This window comes from Ictidomys tridecemlineatus, chromosome 10 (assembly GCF_052094955.1).
Source record: "Ictidomys tridecemlineatus isolate mIctTri1 chromosome 10, mIctTri1.hap1, whole genome shotgun sequence".
NCBI lineage: Eukaryota > Metazoa > Chordata > Mammalia > Rodentia > Sciuridae > Ictidomys > Ictidomys tridecemlineatus.
The window spans coordinates 109,112,254-109,131,526 of NC_135486.1; the positions used below are offsets into that span (position 1 = coordinate 109,112,254).

The 19,273-nt window shown below is 44.0% G+C and overlaps 2 protein-coding genes across 5 annotated transcripts in view; one reads left to right on the forward strand and one right to left on the reverse strand.

The window, feature by feature from the left end:
* The window catches only part of Cyth3 (cytohesin 3), an 86,544-nt gene extending 82,370 nt beyond the window's left edge, over positions 1 to 4,174 (forward strand). Inside the window, exons 10-13 of the mRNA XM_078023690.1 lie at positions 295 to 371; positions 480 to 551; positions 673 to 827; positions 1,031 to 4,174. Coding sequence (XP_077879816.1) covers positions 295 to 371; positions 480 to 551; positions 673 to 827; positions 1,031 to 1,103 — 377 coding nt within the window. The 3' untranslated portion in view covers positions 1,104 to 4,174. The remainder of the gene's footprint in view (positions 1 to 294; positions 372 to 479; positions 552 to 672; positions 828 to 1,030) is intronic.
* Positions 4,175 to 4,417: 243 nt separating this feature from the next.
* The window catches only part of Usp42 (ubiquitin specific peptidase 42), a 45,893-nt gene continuing 31,037 nt past the window's right edge, over positions 4,418 to 19,273 (reverse strand). For 3 of the 4 annotated variants that reach the window (XM_078023686.1, XM_078023687.1, XM_078023688.1), the window contains exons 10-18: positions 18,640 to 18,780; positions 18,348 to 18,448; positions 16,299 to 16,455; positions 14,067 to 14,783; positions 13,856 to 13,950; positions 9,916 to 11,397; positions 8,596 to 8,897; positions 6,507 to 6,550; positions 4,418 to 5,484 (exon numbers count right to left, since the gene is read on the reverse strand). In XM_078023686.1, coding sequence (XP_077879812.1) covers positions 6,543 to 6,550; positions 8,596 to 8,897; positions 9,916 to 11,397; positions 13,856 to 13,950; positions 14,067 to 14,783; positions 16,299 to 16,455; positions 18,348 to 18,448; positions 18,640 to 18,780 — 3,003 coding nt within the window. In that variant the 3' untranslated portion in view covers positions 4,418 to 5,484; positions 6,507 to 6,542. The other variant, XM_078023689.1, reaches the window with a different exon arrangement.

The window sequence follows — 19,273 nt, forward strand, 5'->3', positions numbered from 1 at the left end:
TCTAGGGTGACCCTGGGTGGCCATGGAGAGGATACCTGTGTGGGCCGGGTGGGGGGTGCATGTGGGCCCCAGCCATGCACCCAGCCATCCCAACTGGACGGCCAGGCCACACAGCTTGTCCTGACTTTGCTAACTTGGTCAGAATATAAAGGTTTTCACGAAGGAGAAAACTAAAGCCCAAGCTTGGCTCCTGGGGTCTTTCTGCAAATGCAGTAGCTGGTGTGGGTCCTGGGCCCTCAGGCCTCGGGCTCCACAGCCCTGAGCACCTGACTCATGGGGCCCTTCTGCTCCTAGGGGGGCGTGTGAAGACCTGGAAGCGGCGCTGGTTCATCCTGACGGATAACTGCCTCTACTACTTTGAATACACAACGGTAAGTGGGGAGCCCACTCTTCCTCCTTCCAGCAGTCACCAGAGCCCCCCGTGGTGAGGGGCCTTCGCCTACGGTCTGCTGAGGCTGCTGTGCACCTTTCTCTTGTAGGACAAAGAGCCTAGGGGAATCATCCCACTGGAAAACCTCAGCATCAGGGAGGTGGAGGACCCGCGGAAGCCTGTAAGTGGCTTTCTCCTGCCAGCTTCTTTCTACCCATGGGGTGGCACTCCCCAGGCAAGGAGCCTGATGCAGACAGCCTGATCTGGCCCCCCCGTGACATCCTCCCCCTTGTCTCCACCAGAACTGCTTTGAGCTTTACAATCCCAGTCACAAAGGGCAGGTCATCAAGGCCTGCAAAACAGAAGCCGATGGCCGAGTTGTGGAGGGGAACCACGTGGTGTACCGGATCTCTGCCCCGAGCCCAGAGGAGAAGGAGGAATGGATGAAATCCATCAAGTGAGTTAAGGTCTAGCAGAGTGAGCGCTTGCCTTGGGGACTCACGGGACAAATGTTCTCTGTCTGTAGGAACTCAGGGGCTGCTAGAGAAGCTACCCTATCTCCATCTCCTCTCCAGTCATGGAGGCCCTGGGCTGGTGGGAAGTGGAGGTCTAGGGCTTGTCCTAGACCCTGATTTGCTCACTTTGTTTTTTTTTCCCCAGAGCAAGCATCAGTAGGGATCCTTTCTATGACATGTTGGCCACAAGGAAAAGAAGAATTGCCAATAAGAAATAGAACTTACCTGGCTCCGCAGGTCACCAGGAAGATCCACACCCCACAGAGCTGCAGGGCGGGGAGGTGGGATCCCGCTCAGCACTCACAGCTCCCCCAGAACTGCGGCCCCAACACACACGCCAAAGCCTTGTGCTGTGACTTGGACTGTGGCCAGCTGCCACCTTCGGGGCGCCCATGATGGGAGAGGTCCAAAGCATCAAGCCCCCCGGCTGGGCTGTGGGAATCTTCATCGCACACACAGGACTTGCGCAGCAGGAACTGCGTTTGCACCAGTCATGCCACGCTTGCGCATTGGGGCAGAGTTGACCACTCTAGAAGCCGCTGCTTTATATCAAAACAGGAAAGGAAAAGCTACCACTTTTTTTATTCAGAATTTTTCTCAGATATATAGGATTATAGCTTTTATATGCCTTTTTATATTCTGAAATTATAATGAAAGATACTTACTTTCTAACAGTAGTATTTTTAGAATGGCAGCTATAAATTTAACTCCTGGACACAAGTATATACCGTGCACTGAAAAAAAGTCTATATATGCAGCACTCAGAGGGCAGGCTGTGAGGCACTTGCCCTGGGTAGGAGCTGCTGTAGGGCCTGGCTGAGGACAGGCAGGTGCTCTGGGCAAGGTGGTGCCTGGTATCCTTGAGGACGGGTATACTGGGGGCTCCGTGTGTGATCAGCTCTGCAACTTCCCCTCGACTCAGCTTTGGCCCACAGATGCTTTCTAAAATAAAGTATTTATCCTGTAACTGCTGAATCCTAGACAATGAAGCCCTTTCCCTGGACACAAATCATCCATGCATCGAACCACACAAAACTGCTAATATTTGACTGTTTTTACCCCTAGAAACAGCAGTTTCATGTTGTTCAACTTTAATACATTGGTCTGATAGGCTTTTGACCACATTCATCAATATTTAAAACTTTTGGCAAAATGCTTATTTTGACATTATACTAATCTGATTTTTTAAATGTAATGGATATATAAGTACCTACAAATAATCTTATTCTTCCTTACTATCATGTTCTCAGAGATTTGATCTCCCCTGTGAGAAGAGCAAGCTATGACTGAAGGTGTGTGGCCTGTAGGGTTTTCTGTGAACAGTACACCAGGGTAGGACTTGTAAAGCTCCACAACTGGGAATTGTCACGTGGCCATCCCTGTACAATAGTAGGTGCTCAGGACATCTGTGGAAAGGATGTCAGCCCCCCACACACACCAGGATGAAGGGGGCTGCGGATGTAGCTCAGGGTAGTATTTGCCTAGCATGTGCAGGGCCTTGGGTTCCATCCTTGCTGACACAAAGATGAGGGTGCGGATGAGGCGGAGATGAGATGGGGGCTGGATTAGAGAGCCCTCTCCCCTTGTAGAATGGTTTCTTTGCATCTTCATGGCACCAGTACAGAGCATGTAGGACCTTCTTCAGCTCTATGGGCTGTTTAGCTGGTGGGTGACCTTTTCCCCACGGAACTGCTCTCTCTACCCCATCTGCACCTGGAATTTGCACCCTTTGGAGGTCATTTGTACTCCTGTAAAATCTAAGTCCAGGAGTGAAAACCTCAGACCATATGCACTTATTTTGTTCTAAATAGCAGAAGTAATTATTCTTATGAACTGCCTTGAGGCGGAGACAGCACAGCCTGAGCCCTTTGCCTCTGTGTGGCTGACATTGATGTAGCTTTATGTCATACAAGCAAAGGGGTCCAAGGCTGAAACTCTCCATCCTGCATCAGACTGATTTGTTTTGGTTTATACCCGAGCTTCTAGGCTTTGTTACTTTACTAATACCTCAAATCTGAAGCTTTAGTGTTTGGGCAAGTCTCCCTTGAAATGCCTGACTGGTGTATATGCAACTTGGCCTCCAGTCTTCCACATGCAAGTGCTGCCTGGACCCCTGGCCAAGCACTGATGCTGCAGCTCTGCCAGGCCATCACTGGGCTGGCCCCAACCAGGACTGCTGCAGCGCTGGCCAGTTCAGTTTGTCACATGTGGACAAGCCATTTCCTCTCTCCTGTCTAACCCAGGTACAGCCCTGGGAACATGGAGCTTTCTGGTTTGGGATGTTAAGTGAGCATGAAGTCACCTGATGGTAAATCTTGTTTGCACAGTCATCTTGTGAGCAAGCTTTGCCTGATGGCTGTCACCCGGGATCAATCCCAGAAGGCCTTCGTACTTAGAATCTAAGTAACTTCCCTCAAAGAGTATTACGTGAACTTGCCTAATCTGAGGTTTTGTTGTGACAGTATTAACCCAAAGGCAGTGGATGAGTTGTTAGGCCAGGTCTAGAAAATCCTCCAGTCTAGTGACAAATACACACCTGGCCTCCACCAGGACACCCTAGAAGAGGGGGACAGCAGTTTCAGTCTCAGTCATGCTCATCCTCCTCTCCACCCCAATGTCTACACTCAGTGCTTGGATTAGCCCCGATTCTGGCCAAAGACAAAGTTTCCTCCAGAGACAAAGGGCAGTAGGCAGAGAAGAGGAACCCTGGGCTGGAGACTGCAACTTCCACAGCCCCTCTAGCCCGGCTCCCTGGGTCCTGGCCATCACTTGAGATTTAACTGGACTGACTCTGGACCCAGACATGCACCTATGTCTTCAGGGTCCAGAACACTTTTGAGCAGTTCATGTGGTACCAAACAGTCATAAGAGGAGCTGTTTGTAGATGAAACAGCATTGACTGCTTCATGTAAAGCAATGCCTATTTTCAGAGTTACAAATGCATTTATCTACACAGATGTGCTTTGCTGAGAAGTTAGGTCTATTATAGACCAGAAACCACAAGTTGTGATTTTTCATTTTCTTATTTTTTTCTTAGAAGACATTTCTATTTACAATAAATGTAGTCAGTATGTAAATAATGTACATATATATTGATTTCTGGAGTGTTTTGTTATTCAATGTATATATTTCCCACAACTTGCATGAAGAAATATTCTATTGACATTGATATCAAAATATCTATTGATATTTTGTTGCAGAGTGAAGTTAGTAAAAATTGGAGGGTATATGGCTGTCAAAACTCTTGTAGATATTGTGTTCACTAAATAAAAATCAAATGTATTATTAAGATTGTCTAAGACTTGGTTCTTCAAATTAGAAATATGTTGGGTCCAGCAAACCACTGCCTGATTTTCCCTGACCAATTCCTGGGGTCTGTACCTCTGTTCCAGGCCTGACAGCCTGGCTGGAGGCACCTACTGACAGACCATGTGGCAGGAGCATTGTGGATCTACAGTGACTGCAGAAGAAGTCAGTGAGACATGCCGCAAGCAAATGGGGAAAACAGGAGTAAAAAACAAGACACAAAATGTTTAATTTGCTGCCATTTATATACTATATAAATTTTACATGCTGTATTATTTACAGTGGGGCAAGTGCTTTTTCAATCTTTAAAAAAACAAAGATCAAACTTTAGACATCTCTGAACAACACAAACTGTATAAACCATACAGATTATTCAGATACAAACTGTATTAAATACAGTTTTCCCCACTCCATCTCCTGATGCAGGACCAGTGAATTATAAGTGTATCACAGTTTGATAGCATATCCATATTAAAAATAAAATCACAGTATGATTTTTGTCTGTAACTAGAAACTTTAAGGGACCAAGCTGACAACTCAGACTCCAATACCATATAGTCAAGACAAGGACGCTGTATAAAAAAGTGTTATGTAATAAAAACATACTGTAGGCTGTACAAATAATGTTTAGATTATACATTCATAATGTAAATACTCATCATAACTGGTAAATTGATTGGAATAGTTCCACAAAGTTCAAAAACAGAACTTGTCTATAAAATACATTTTCAAATCTTGAATACAACTAAAATATGAAGCAAATTAGTTTCTAGTATCAGACATTACAGAAAACAGACTGCCCTCGAAAAGTTTAGTTGAGAGCTTGTGAATATTTAAATAAGTCTTTAAATTAAATATACACACTGTCAGTTTGTACTTTTAATAATTCCATGGTTTCCCGGTTGGTCTTGCACCAGATGTCTAACTTGGAGGAACATTACATGAAATACAAGTAATCAACCTGAGTCTGTAATTAAGCAGCATTTGAGATGTTCTATTCCAGGGCATTATTTTCACTGTGATATATATATACACGGTATCTTACAGTGGTCAGCAGTTGTAGAAAGTGTTCATCCATTTGGAATAAGGGCAATTAAGAAAAGGTAAAAACAAAAACAAAACAAATCAAACAAACAAACAAAAAAAACCAAAACAAAACAAAAAAAAGTAAGTTCTCCATGGTAAAATCTGTACATATTTACTAAAGAAGCACCACGCAGATTTGAACAAAGTTATTTTCTATGTTTATAATTTAAGCTGGGTTGGGGATGGCTTCTGTTGAACACGTTGAATCTGAAAGACAAGAGGCGCAGGCGTTAGTTTGGAACGGAGGCCAAGATGGGCCCTCCTTTTCAGAAAACCCTGTCAGCGGCTCCCCCCAGGGTTTTGGGGAAGCTCTTCTTCCTTGAAATGGTCACTCTGCCTTCCCATCACAGTAAAGGAACCCAGAAATGCCAGGCAGTTCTAGAGGCGTGGGCTGGTGGCGAGGCCAGGCAGGCGCCATCTGCTGGGCCCAGCTGGGCCTGCCTGGAGCCCAGACTGCTGCTAGACTGCCCCAATCCTCAGCTCCCACCTTCACTTGGGAGGAGTTTTAGTTTCCTTAGACCTAGCTCTTTCCCTTGAGGAGACACTGGTAAGGCTTGTTAATTAACTGCAGATAATTCTCCTGTAGATATAATCACTTTAAAATTCATTTAAAATCTTCCTTACTGATTTGACATGATAGACACATTTGGACAAAATTTCAAGGGCCAAATGGTTCACTGTTACCTTTCCCTCAGCAAGTGCAGAGTACAGTACCATGAATAAAAGCCAAGCATTAATATGACATGGCCACAGCTCTGACACCCTGCTAGGGGAGCAGGACTTCTATACCTCTGCCCTGGGTGTGTGCAGGGATGGTGGTGCAAGTATAGGGATCCTGGGGCCTGGCTCTCAGGACAGACATATGGCAGGTCTGAGTTGGGGAAATCCAGTCAAATGGCAGTCTGTTCCTTCTGAGTTTCGCTGGCATTTTTTAAGATTAGGGAAAGGGATAGGGAGTGACTTCAGTGACACGCATCCTCCTGGTCAGTCCTAGGAAAGCCAATAAGGAAAAGGGATCTAAACACATCTCCAGGTCTAAGAAGTGTCTGCTGCCCAGGCTGGCCTGGCTAAAGGGAGCTGAGACCCCCACAGCTGGACCACCCCAGGCCACTGCCCCAGCCAGGGTGCTGCAACAGCACCATAAGGCCCTTCTTCAGATTTAAAACTTGATCTGTGTCCTCTCTCAGTGCTCTACAATGACAAAATGTAGAGATAGGAAAAGGGCTTACCATAACTAGTGAATTTTTTGTTTTGAGGCCAAGTTTTCAATCACCTGGAAGGCAAAGGTTAGGAAATGGATTTTAATAATGATTGTACAAAATGTTTAGTGCTTGTGCTCTGAGTGCAAATTGGGGGATTTGAAACTAGAATCCATTTTCTGTAGTTTAATATCAGTCACCTGAAATCAATTCTACAAAGAGGAAGAGCAAACAGAGGCTGGCACATGGCTATTTCTCCAAATGTCCTACTAAAAATAAGTTCACATAGTGACAGGACCCAGCAGAAGCATGCCCCCAGAGCCACATCCCTGAAGGAACAGGCCCTCCTCAGCCCCATCAAATTGCTGAGCATTTTCCTATTAGGACGGATCTCAGGCCACAGAAGTTAACTGAGAGTTGAATGGAGCCCAAGGACAGAAGCTTGGAAGAGAGGCAGGTAGTCAAAAGCCAGGGCAGAGGAACATGTAGAAGGGAGTGGGAGAGAGCAGAAGGGATGTTAGTCCTCAGCCAGTACAAGAGGGCCTGGCCACCTAGGCCAGACAGGCAGCCCATCACCTGGGCCCTCAGTCTGTGCTCGTAACAGAGACATGGCTACAAACTAGTCATCAGTGCCACTGGACTGGGGATAGAAACACAGGGCCACCACTCAGACACACAGCCTGACTGCACTACTTGGAATGGATGAGTGGAATCGGCCACCTAATGCCATAGCAACACTGAGGTTAGCACTCAACCTACCTTCCCTTGCTAGCTATCTCTGGGAGCCAGGCTAGAAGATTTTGGCAACAATTCTGGGATCCTGCCTAATACATAGATTATAAATATACCTCACTGTTTACTCTTTAAATACTACTCATCTCCTCACTTAATCCTTAAGTACCACACAGAGGTCAGAAAAGGACCAATCCTCACCAATCCCCTTCCCCAAATTGTTGAAATATTAACGTGAAACCAATTTTAAAATGTACATAATTAACTTCTTAAAAGAGGGCTGGGGTTGTCGCTCAACGGTAGAGCACTTGCCTCGCACATGCGAGACCCTAGGTTCGATCCTCAGCACCACATAAAAATAAATGAATAAAATAAAGGTACTGAGTCCAACTACAACTAAACAATACATATTAAAAACAAAAACAAAAACACATAGAGCTGGATGCAGTGGCACGTGCCTATAATCCCAGTGACTGGCTGTTGTAGAAGGACCACAAGTTCAAGACCACAAGTTCAAAACCTACTGTTTAGTGAGACCCTCAGCAAACTAGGAGATCTTGTCTCAAAACAAAACAAAAGTTCTAGAGATGTATCTCGGTGGTAAAGCACCTCTAGGTTCAATTTCCAGTACAAAAAAAAAAAAAAACACAAAAAACACTGCCAGGTGCAGTGGCACATGCCTGTAGTCCCAGCCACTCAGGAGGCTGAGACAGGAAGATTCCAAGTTTAGTCTGCCTCACCACCTCTGCAAGACTCTCTTCAGTGCTCCCAGCTCCTGGTTCTCTTTTTCACTCCTACTTGCTGGGGACCATTTGTTTTTCAACCAGTAATTGAACACTAACTTAAGGACCACTGTAGGGAAGGGTCTCTGCCTACCGCCTAGATCTCCCCCACAAATCACATTAGACAATCAAAAAGCCAAGATGATGTGTCAAAGTCTCTATGACAGCAGCATGGTCTTTATGCAAGAAAGTGAAACCTGGTGGTCCAGCACAGGGTTGGCAAACCTTCTAAAGGGCCAGAGAATGATGAAAACTTTCAGCTCACAGGCCACAAGGTCTCTGCTGCCACTACTCATTTCTGCTGAGCAGCACCAAAGCAGTCAAACTGGTCACGCCCCAAGCAGAGTTGACATTAAAATTTGAATTTCACATAGTATTCATATGAAACACATTATTACTCTTTGGAATTTTAAAAAATGTTAAAGCCATTCTAAACTTGCAGGTTATGCAAAGGCATTGGCACGAGGGCTGAATTTTGCCAACCTCTGCTCCAGCCCCATTGACTCTAACCAAGCTCAGTGCTCCTCTTCATTGTTCCAATCACCTTTTCCAAACAAATTTATTAAGAGTTTCTATCTTCTTAATTCCAAACTATCTTCTCTTACCCTGGCCATACTCAGACAGATGGCACCTGTCAGCCCTGCTTTCCATCCTTAAATGCTTTGTTTTTTCCTGGAAAGGTCCGATGCCTTCCAGAGGCAGGCCATCGGTGAGTAGAAAACTGCCCTCTGTTCTCCGGAAATGGTTGACAGTCTCATAGCTCATGGCCTTCATCAAGTGTAGTCCTGAATCTTTCACAAAGTCCTCTGACTTCCTTGAATGTCTCTTCTTTTTCTTCTTCTTCTTTTTGTGTCTGTGGAGGTCGGCATCAGAGTACGCTACTGAAAGATCGGAATCTTGCTGATGCCTGTAGAAGAAGCAGCCAGAATTCAACAACCAAAACACAGAAGCACCTCACATAGGACTTGGCCCTGGGCTTTTATGCCCACTCAGGACTTCAGTGTGCAGACACAGGTAAAATCCTTACCTAGTTACAAATGTGTTGTCCATTTGCACTGTAATGCTTTTTAATCCCAGGGTCAAAATTAGCCAACCTGGACCCCACATCTGGCCACCTCCACCCACCTCCAGCAGCACTCAGGAGCTGGGGCTGTGGCCAGACCACCATGGGGGTACCTGGCTAACTTCTCCTAAAACCGATGACTGAAGGAAAATAGCATTTTGTCATGTGTCTCAGGAACAGAGAAGGGAAGAAGCTTGTGACTTCCTTTCCCCTCATATACCTGCTGCCTGTTTACATATGGCTTTTGGCAACTAAAGTACAAAGTAACCCTACTGGTCACACGTGCTCATCACAGCATGTATCAGTCATTTTAAAGACAATTGCCAACCTGCTTTTTAAAAATATAAACACATTTAGGATTTAAACTGAGAAACAGAGACAGAAAAATAGACAAAGTCAGGCCGAGGAAATAAATGATATACTCTAGGCAGGCAGGCAAATATCAAAGAAACTGTGGCCTTCTGTTTTCTGCCTATCTTGTTGTTCCTAAGTTTCAAGAAAATGTAACAGATATGAAAATATAACTACATCAAATAAAAACCAACCTTGAAGACAGAGATTCCCACCTTACATTTCACTTACTCTTAGGAGGGTTATAAAGCATTAACTGAGAAGGCAACATCATTTAAGAAATGAGGCTGTTGGCCATTACGATACAAATGCAGCTCAAAAGCAGCAGTTTTAGAAATGTGTAGAAATAGCGGAATCTCAAACCCCACAGAGATGAAGAATACAAATCAAACCAGTGCAACTGACACAGCCCTTTGCTGGTTACTGTGAGAAGTGCCGGAGGCCTGCAGCTCCCGGGGAGCTCCGTGGGCGCAGCGCCTCTGCTTTGCTCCAAGTGAGCCACCATCCTCACCTGCAGTCGCGCTCTCGATGTTTGTCTTTGGATTTCTTTTTCTTCTTTGATTTCTTGTGCTTCTTCACCTTAGGCTCTTCTAAAGGGTCCTTCTGTAAGCTTCTGTGGGCTTTCTTTTCTAAGTGACTGTCATTATTTTCTATGATCTCGTACCTCCGTTTCCGCGACTTTACAGTTTCATGTTCATGAAACCGATCCGAGAGGCTGAAACTGCTGTCTTCAGCTCCCAGTGCAGTTTTCTCCTGGGGGTACCTCGCAGGGTGCAGAGGAAGGGCAGGGGCTGCCCCGACTCGCACACTGTGCAAGTGGTGCCGCTCCTTGCCCCTGGCAGGAGGCTCCCAGCCCTTCCTGCCCCTGTAGCAGTCCTTGTGCAGCCGTGCTCGGTCATGCTCCCGGCCGCTGCTGTGTAGAGGCCTCCACTCCCTCGGCTCCCTGGCTGCGTAGGGGATGTACCTGTCATGGTAATACCTACACTTGTCCCACCTCATCTTCTCAGGGTAGTACTTCTCCCGGCCCCAGGCGTGCTCACTCTCTGAGTGGTGGTGTCTGGCCCAGTCCTGGTCTGACCCACCTCTGTTGCGAGAGTGGTGATAGCTGTACCTGCCCAGGGAGCGGCGCTCACTGGGGCTGACCCGCTCGCTGTGGCACATGGGGTGCTGACTCCCGTTACAGTGCTCCACTTGGTGGCGCTCCTGCTTGGCCCGCTCTCTAACATAGTGCCGCTTTTTGTGATAATGGTCCTCTGTCTTGCTCCTACTTTCCCTTGCGTGTTCTCCACTGGAGGAACGATCTCTACGGTTACGATAATGTCCTCGATCAACTTTTCTGAGGCTACCGATTTTTTCCTTAACTGCAGAATGATCCTGAACTTTCTGTCCAACCTTGTTTTCATCACATCTCTCACCACTGCTATGCTCGGCGCCCCCATCTGAGTGGGCTCCTGTGGTCCTGCTGTCTGGCTGGGGAGAGGTCAATGCATCTGCAGACACGCCTGTGCTTCTGGAAGGATCTTCTATATCCCTGCATCTGTCTCTGCTGAGGTAAACTAGGAGTTTATGCTCACATTCGTCTTCTGAACGTACTGAGGGAGTTGGGCTCAACTTCTCCACTATTTCCACTGGTGCAGAGTCCCGTGGACTCTCAATTAACATTCCTTTTACCTCTTGGGATGGTTTGCTCTGGTCATTTGTAAGATTCTCAGTGTCACACAGGTTAGAAAGTTGATCATCCCCCATGGGATTCTTGTTGGTGTGACAAACATTGTTGATAATGGGCAAGGACTCATCAGGTTTTGCTGAAATGTTTTCAGAGACTTCTTCTTTGGTAGATTTGGTGTTGGGGTCGGAGGGTGGCAAAGCCTTCTTTAACTTGCTGCTCAGGCTTGTGACTGTCTCCACTTTTTCGTGAGAACCAGCAGTGGTACTGCTAACTTCCGGCTCTGCAGCAGGCTCCTCAGCTGGACTTATCTCTGTTCCAGTCAAACTGCAGCCCCACCAAAACAGAGAAACAAACCAGGAGTTAGCCTGACTTCTGTACAGGTTTTTGTCATTGGCTATGTTTGCTAAATATTTTATAACTTTAAGTATATCTGCCTGAAACCTAGTAACAGGCTTATTTATTATCTCTAAAAATCAGAATTTTCTTTTTCCCTTTATTGAATAAAATTTGTATTTAGCCTATCTCCTATCCTATTTTTCAGCAACAAAGATTCTGCAGTTCTAGAATCTTCCTATATCCATATATTTCTAATTCTTCTTAAGGAGTAAATCTAGGGCTGGGGTTGTGGCTCAGCAGTAGAGTGCTCGTCTAGCATGTGCGAGGCCCTGGGTTCAATCCTTTGCACCACATAAAAAAAAAAATAAAGATAATAAATATATAAATAAAATAAAGGTATTGTGTCAAACTACTTCTAAAAAAATAAATGTTTTTAAAAAAGTAAATCTAAACAACGATAACAAAAAATTATGCTGGGGTCACTAAGTTCTCTAGATCCCTTCTCCCTTTGTCTTGGAGCTTCTGAGGCAGGGGAGCTACCTCCAAATAGAACCAGAAACTCCCTGAATTATGGAAGCCGAGGAGAACTCACTGAGGCTTTAGGACTTTCTGTGTTAAATTCATCCACCCTTAGCAGCTGAAGAGCTCCTGGCTCATATTCCCAAGGCTAGTGACAGCTGCCAGAAAATAAAAAAATACCAGTGATCTCTACTTTTTAGAGATAACCCTTGTGACCTGTGAAGTCACCATGGAGACACTGTAGAAGAGGACTCCCAGAGCTCAGCACATAAAGCAGTACATGATTGGCCATACTACATCATGAGCTTGTTAGTGTCATCTATAATAATTCCCAGGCACATCAAGATGAGGACCACAAAACTAGACTAGAAAAAACACGGAAAAATCACTGTACAAGACAGAGTGTTCCAGCTATTCTGTCTTTAAGAATGAGTATTCTTTGCCTAAAGGACCCAATTAAACCTCCCTAACACAGGTTCTCAGTTGGGGAAGCTGGCAGGTATTTTCTGGGGTAGCCAGAGTGATGGGGGAACCCCAATGGCACAGGTGCCACACATGGAGAAAGAATCCTCTATCCCACATGTTCTCACATCTGCAAGGGTAAAAATACCAGTTGTGTTATTAGCACAGTTTTCAAAAATACTAAATTTTCTAGCAATTCAATTACGATATAAAGCAAGAGATGGATGGTCATGCTATGATTTGATAAGAACTTCACCAAAAGTTTTCATCAAGAGAGCCTGGTACTCCTGATGGTGAATCTGTGCATGGCACTTAGCTGACTTCAAGCTGCATTGTAAACAGCCAGGTGCACAGTGCACCTGTGCACACATCCCAACACCTAAGTACTCCATATCCTGGTGCAGCCTTACCTGGTGGTTTTCACACCGAAAGTGCATTTCAAACCCCTTTCATTTTATTCCTGAGATAAGTTACAGTCAGGTCAATATACTGAATTTTGTGGAGGGACAGGACATGGGACTCAACACTAGGCATTTTGCCTCTGAGCTACATACATCCCAGCCATTTGTTTTGTTTTTGAGACAGGATCTAAGTTGCTGAGGCTGGCCTTGAATTTGCAATCCTCCTGCCTCAGACTCCTGAGTAGATTATAGGCACAAACTATTGCACCTGGTGATACATTGACTTTTTTTTTCTTTTTAATTGAGTGTCAAGGAAGGATATATTTTCTTTGAATTTTAGATTTCTGGAGGGGCCTTCAAAGAACACTTGCTTTCTGATAGAGTTGCAAACCCCTGCCCTATAACCTTAACACAGCTTCACCTGCTTGTCTGTCATTAGAAAGGTGGCACTGGGGGCTGGGTTGTAGCTCAGTGGTAAAGCGCTCGCCTAGCACGTGCAAAGCCCTGGGTTCGATCCTCAGCACCACATAAAAATAAATAAAGAAAATAAAGGCATTGTGTCCAACTACAACTAAAAAATAAATATTAAAAAAAAAAGAAAGATGGCACTGGACATCAGATTCAGAAGTGGACCCAAAGCATCACTGATCAGAGAGGGCATCAACAGCGGGATTGTGCCATGCTGTAATGACTGAATCCCACAGAGCGCATTTTTTTCTTACTCTTCTAAAATGCAAATAATAAATCCTATAGACTGTTATGCAAGTCATTCCAAGATTCAGCTGGATGAAGTGTACATATCTGCAATTCTAGCTATCCAGGAGAGCTGAGGTGGGGATATCATGAGATTGAGACCAGCCTGGGCAATTTATTAAGACCTTGTCTCAAATGTTTTTAAAAAATTAAAGATAAAATGGGCTGAGGATGTAGCTCACTCAGAGAGTGGTTCTGGCTTCAATCCCCAAATCATTCCAGGGTTCAAATTGTTCAATATAAGACTTCTACAGACATTATTGGATGTCATACCATGAAGTTCATTTCCTCTTAGTTCATTCTTTTCTTACCTTGTTTCATCTGTTGAGCCTTTTACTTTGTTGCTAAGTTTGAAAGTCTCTAAGATTTTGTCTTCTGGGAGAGATGGCAAAGGAACAGGCATCAACTACAATGAAAAACAAAGACATTTTAATTCTAGCTGCCAGCTCCATGTTCACTTAAGTCTGGCCAAGTGAATGGCCAAGAATGAGACTCAAAGCAAAGCCTCTTCCACTCACTCACCTTTCCAGGAAGACCATTTGCTTTTGAAAAGGGATTTTCTGAGTGTATAGTAGGCTGGACTTGGCAGCTGGCACCTTCAAATGATAGGCCATTTTCTTTTGGGTTGCCATCTGCACCATTAGCACCATTTAAAGTGATAGGTTCTTGAAGCTCATGCTGAGAAGCCTCATCATCTTCGGCTTCTTCACCAGCAGAGTGAGAGCTCGTCACTGTACCCACACCATTCTCCTTGGCCAGGCCCTTTGTTTCCTCGTCAGACTCTTCGGATGACTCGGCACCATAGGGGACCAGCACACTGGAGCTCAGCTTAGACTTCCCATTCATCACTGGCTTGGAGCAGGATTCACTCGGAGAGATGGGTTTTGCTACTTTATTAGAAATTGACATCGTAGATGCATTCGAGGTAGACTGTATTGCAGAAGAATTAGTAATGGTAGAAGAGGGAACAGGCTTGTTAGGAGCCTCCAAAGAATTGCTGTGAAGATTAGGCTGAGACTGACCTTGGCGAACAGGCAACTTGTTGTGAATACTTATGGTAATTTTTTGTTTCTTGGGATGTTCTGGAATAACTGAGGGCCTGTTAACTGACCAGTTTTGAACAGAAGTGGAAGCATTAACAGGACCAGCCCTGTTGACACTGGGATTTCCATTAGGACTTGACATGGAACTGCTTGGTGTTTCCTTCAATGGCCCAGTTCCATTCAAGTGAGGTGGATTCTGGAAGGAAAAAAAACATACCTATGTCAGTGCTCCAAGAACATGGTCCAACTTGGCTGAGGGCACTTCCCATGTGGGCCTGTTATAACTTATAGATTTCACATGTCTAGAAATACCACTCTTTCATCTGCTGCAACCCACATACACCTTAAAAGGCCCTAATTTTCTGACAATTAATTAATAAAAAAACATGTTTGCCAGATCACAATCCCCAGACCAACTTCTTTCTATTTCCCAGGTCACGCTGAGAAAGTCACACATATTCTCCTCAGCTAGGTTTCCTGGGAGGCCCACACACAAAGACAAAAGTACCAGGAAGCAGAAATCACCACTGGCCTCAAAGCTAAGGCAGGCTAGAACAACCCGCACTAGACAACCCCAGCCACCAACCCGTGTCATCTCCCGGTTCTACTTGTGCAGGTCTATTGCTCCAGGTTCCCACTACTGGTGCTAAATCCCTGTGAGGACCTGGATGAAAGCTGGTTTACAGATGAAATCATGTTGAGTCTTTCACAATGTTTTCTTAAATATTTGAATTAGTTGTTATTTTAACATTGGAAGGTTTCATGGTAAAAACCAACCCAACAAACAATTTAATAAACCAATTACAGCTGTTCCCTTCCAGAGTCATGTACACTCTGGTTTTCCAATGCCCTAATGTCAACTCTGAAGAAGACCCCAACTCAGAAGCCAGCTCACAAAGGCATTGGATTCTACTACTACCTAATGTCCTTTTTTTTTTTTTTTAAAAAAAAGCATCTAACTAGAAAATCTGATAATTCAAATTAAACTCAACTTGGAAGCTGTAGAACACCACAACACCAGTGACATGGCTTAGTCCCAACAGGCTGCTCACAATTTCCTGTGAGTCTGGCAAGTCAGGCCTCGTTCTGCATACTGCTTCATACAAAAGAGGTACACAAGCAGTCCTCCTGACAGGACCATCAGATGCAAGATCAAATTCAAGTGGACAGCAGACATAAAATGCCACACACCTGAAGTAGCTACGTGGACCCTTTATAAAAGAGGTAGACTGTATTGCAAAAGAATTAGTAATGGTAGAAGAGGGAACAGGCTTGTTAGGAGCCTCCAAAGAATTGCTGTGAAGATTAGGCTGAGACTGATCTTGGCGAACAGGCAACTTGTTGTGAATACTTATGGTAATTTTTTGTTTCTTGGGATGTTCTGGAATAACTGAGGGCCTGTTAACTGACCAGTTTTTGTCACTTTTCTGGTATCCAACATTAAGAACCCAAATATCTTACCCATGGAGCAGGAGTCCACAGTGGGAGTTGACATTTAAATATACTCACATCCATACCATCTTCTTGATCATTCTATTCATGCTAAAGTTTCTGTATACTTGCCATTATTTGTAATAAAGGGCTTGAATCAACTTTAACAAGAGATTTAGTTGTGCATGAGGACATAGCAACTACGGCAATGTTAACTTCAGGGTTCAAGGGTACATTTTTAAAATTAACATAACAGTTATATTGCACCTATGAATGTTACCTTTATCAGGTGAGAAGGAAGCTGTGGTCCAATAAACCCTGGCGTTGTGGCCTGCTTGTTGGTAACAACCCGCTGACTAATTACTGGGCGGGGAGAGGACTGGCCCGGGCTATGGGTGGAATGAGTAAGTTCACCTCCATTTTTCACATCATGGGACCTGAGGACAAAGAGTCATATGACTTAGGGTGAGGAAGGACATCTCCTTAGAAGAAACTCACAAATTCAACAACACTTAACCCCTCAGAAACTAATGGACAAAAGAGTGATTTTATGTCACTCTGTACAGAGCTATACATGTTTTTTTCTTTAGGTCAATGTTAGTTGCTCAGATCAGGACACAACAGGGGCAACTAGGTAATTAAAATGGCATTTTCCAACACCACCTCCTCAACCTTGACCCTCAGCAGTAGCTCCCATTCTATCTAGTGGCGGGATCATCGCCGCCCCCCACCCGTTTTCATTCGTATTGTTGGTTTTCACCAGTATTTAGTATTCCTAAAGCATAAAGGGGCAGGGGGCTTTATTAAAAAAATCACTCTCAATTGAGCATGATAGCACACATGCCTATAATCCCAGCACTTCAGGAGGCTGAGGCAGGAGGATTGCAAGTTCAAAGCTAGTCTCCGAAGCTTAGCAAGATCCTTTCAAAAAATTTTGAGAGGCTAGGGATGTGGCTAAGTGTTTAAGTACTCCACCCCTGGGTTCAATCCTGGTACCAAAAAAAAAATCACTCTCAGCAAGAGAATTTCAAGTTCAAAATCAGCCTAGGCAACTTAGCAAGACGCTGTTTCAAAACAAAAAAATCAGCCAGGCACAGTGGCACACACCTGTAATCCCAGTGGCTCAGGAGGCTGAGGCAGGAGGATCTCGAGTTCAAAGCCAGCCTCAGCAACAGTGAAATGCTAAGCAACTCAATGAGACCTTGTCTCTAAATAAAATACAAAATAAGGCTGGGGATGTGGCTCAGTGGTCAAGTATCCCCGAGTTCAATCCCTGGTACCAAAAAATCAATCAATCAATCAATCAATCAATCAAAAGAGCAGAGGATGTGGCTCAGTGGTAGACTGCTCCTGGATTCAATGCCTAGTACTAAGAAAAACAAAAGAAAAACTACAACTGTGTAATATTTCAACACATGGCTATCTATGATCATTTTGCTACTGTTGGACATTTTAGGATATTCTTAATTGTCAGCTATTAAAAAGGGACACCTTGAGGGACGGAGTGCTAGGCCAGCCTGCTCAATGCCCTGGATTCCATTTCTGGTATTGCAGAAGAAAACAATAAAAATAAACAACAACAACAAAAAACAAAACAAAACAAAAAACCCCAAGAGGCACACTGGAGCATTCATCAGATTTCTGCAAAAAATGGAACTGATAAGTCAGATCTTACAGCTACAACAGGACAGCCCCGAGCACTGGTGCTAGTGTTGGCCCAGTGACTGGCAGCCTAAGCTCAGCAGTGGGGTGATGCTGGCTGTGATCACAAAGGGTGCTCAGAGACCCCTTCCCAAGGCCACCCACTGCCCTCAGTGGCCCCTGGCCCACTTGTTTTGCCACCAGCAGCATAAGCTACCCTTCTAAATTGTCATCTTTCCTTTCCTCTCTACCTTTTAGTGCTGAGTTGCCAAAAGAGCTGGAAACTAAGGCCAATTCATAATCCATACTCAAAAACAACCTGCTCACTCTCCAGGCCATTGGCAGAGCTAATCTTCAAACTATCATTAGAAAGAATAAATAAATAAATAACTTAAAACTGGCTAGACACATTGGTCAATTTTAAGTTAATTCTAACTACTCAGAAGGCCAAGGCAGGTGAATTGCAAATTCAAGGCCAGCCTAGGCAACTTAGACCCTGTCTCAAAATAAAAACTAAAAAGGGCAGGGGATATAGTACAGTGATAGACTGAACCCCTAAATTCAATCCCCAGTACCACCAGAAAAAAAAAAGAAAAAGGTGGCGGGGGTGGGGAGGCTCAAAAATTGTTGATGAGAGGAAAAGAAATGGTGGAACAAAAAATTTAACAACTTGTTTTCATGACAATACCTGATATAAAAGAGCACATAAGCTTGTTGGCTGAGTACCGATCTAATATCACTGGTAGATACAATGGAATCATTCATTTGATACCAGAGGCCATTACTAGCCTGCAAAAGAGTCAATAGAGAGATTAGTTATATTCACAAGAAACACAGTCAAGAGACATTAAAGAACAACAGGTTAACCTAAGTTTCACAGGTTAACCATTTAAGTTCTACTTTTTACTCCCAAGAACACTAGAGCTATCTTTTGGTACATATGTGAGATAACTGACTATTAGCAAATCCATACAACTTACTTTTATGTAACAGAAGTAATGGCCAGCGTGGCAATTAAAACCAGTGTGCACTAGCACTGCATACAGAACATAAATAATTGGTTCTCCATTTGGTTGAGACATGTATGGACGAATATCAAGATATTCAGGATATTTCACATCCTAAGCAGAAATGAGAACAGGAAAAAAGAATGTCATTTCTAAAGAAACACACCATCCATATATTCAAGTACAGAACATTTAGAGTGACCTGGAAGAAGACTCAAAGGATACTGCAATGCTGTGATGTTACAGCAAAACCCCAATGCATTTAGCCACCTTTTCAAAGGACACAATTAACCTAGAAAACACCTGAACCTAAGAGCATTGAAGGCAGCCCCTCTGTCTTTTATTTCCCTTCAACAAGGAAGAATCAAGGAAGGATCCATGTTCTGTGAATCCATCAAATCTACCAGACAATAACAAAATGACAACTCTGGACATTAATCACAACTTATTTTTATTTTAAATAAAAATAATTTTGGAATATATTATTTATTTCTCTTGCATGCTGTTGAATTTTTTTTACCATATTCAAATTTCAGTAAGTGGAAAGAAAACAGGAAAATTCAGTGTACTGAAAAAATCAGAAAATAAACAAGAAAATGAACTAAGA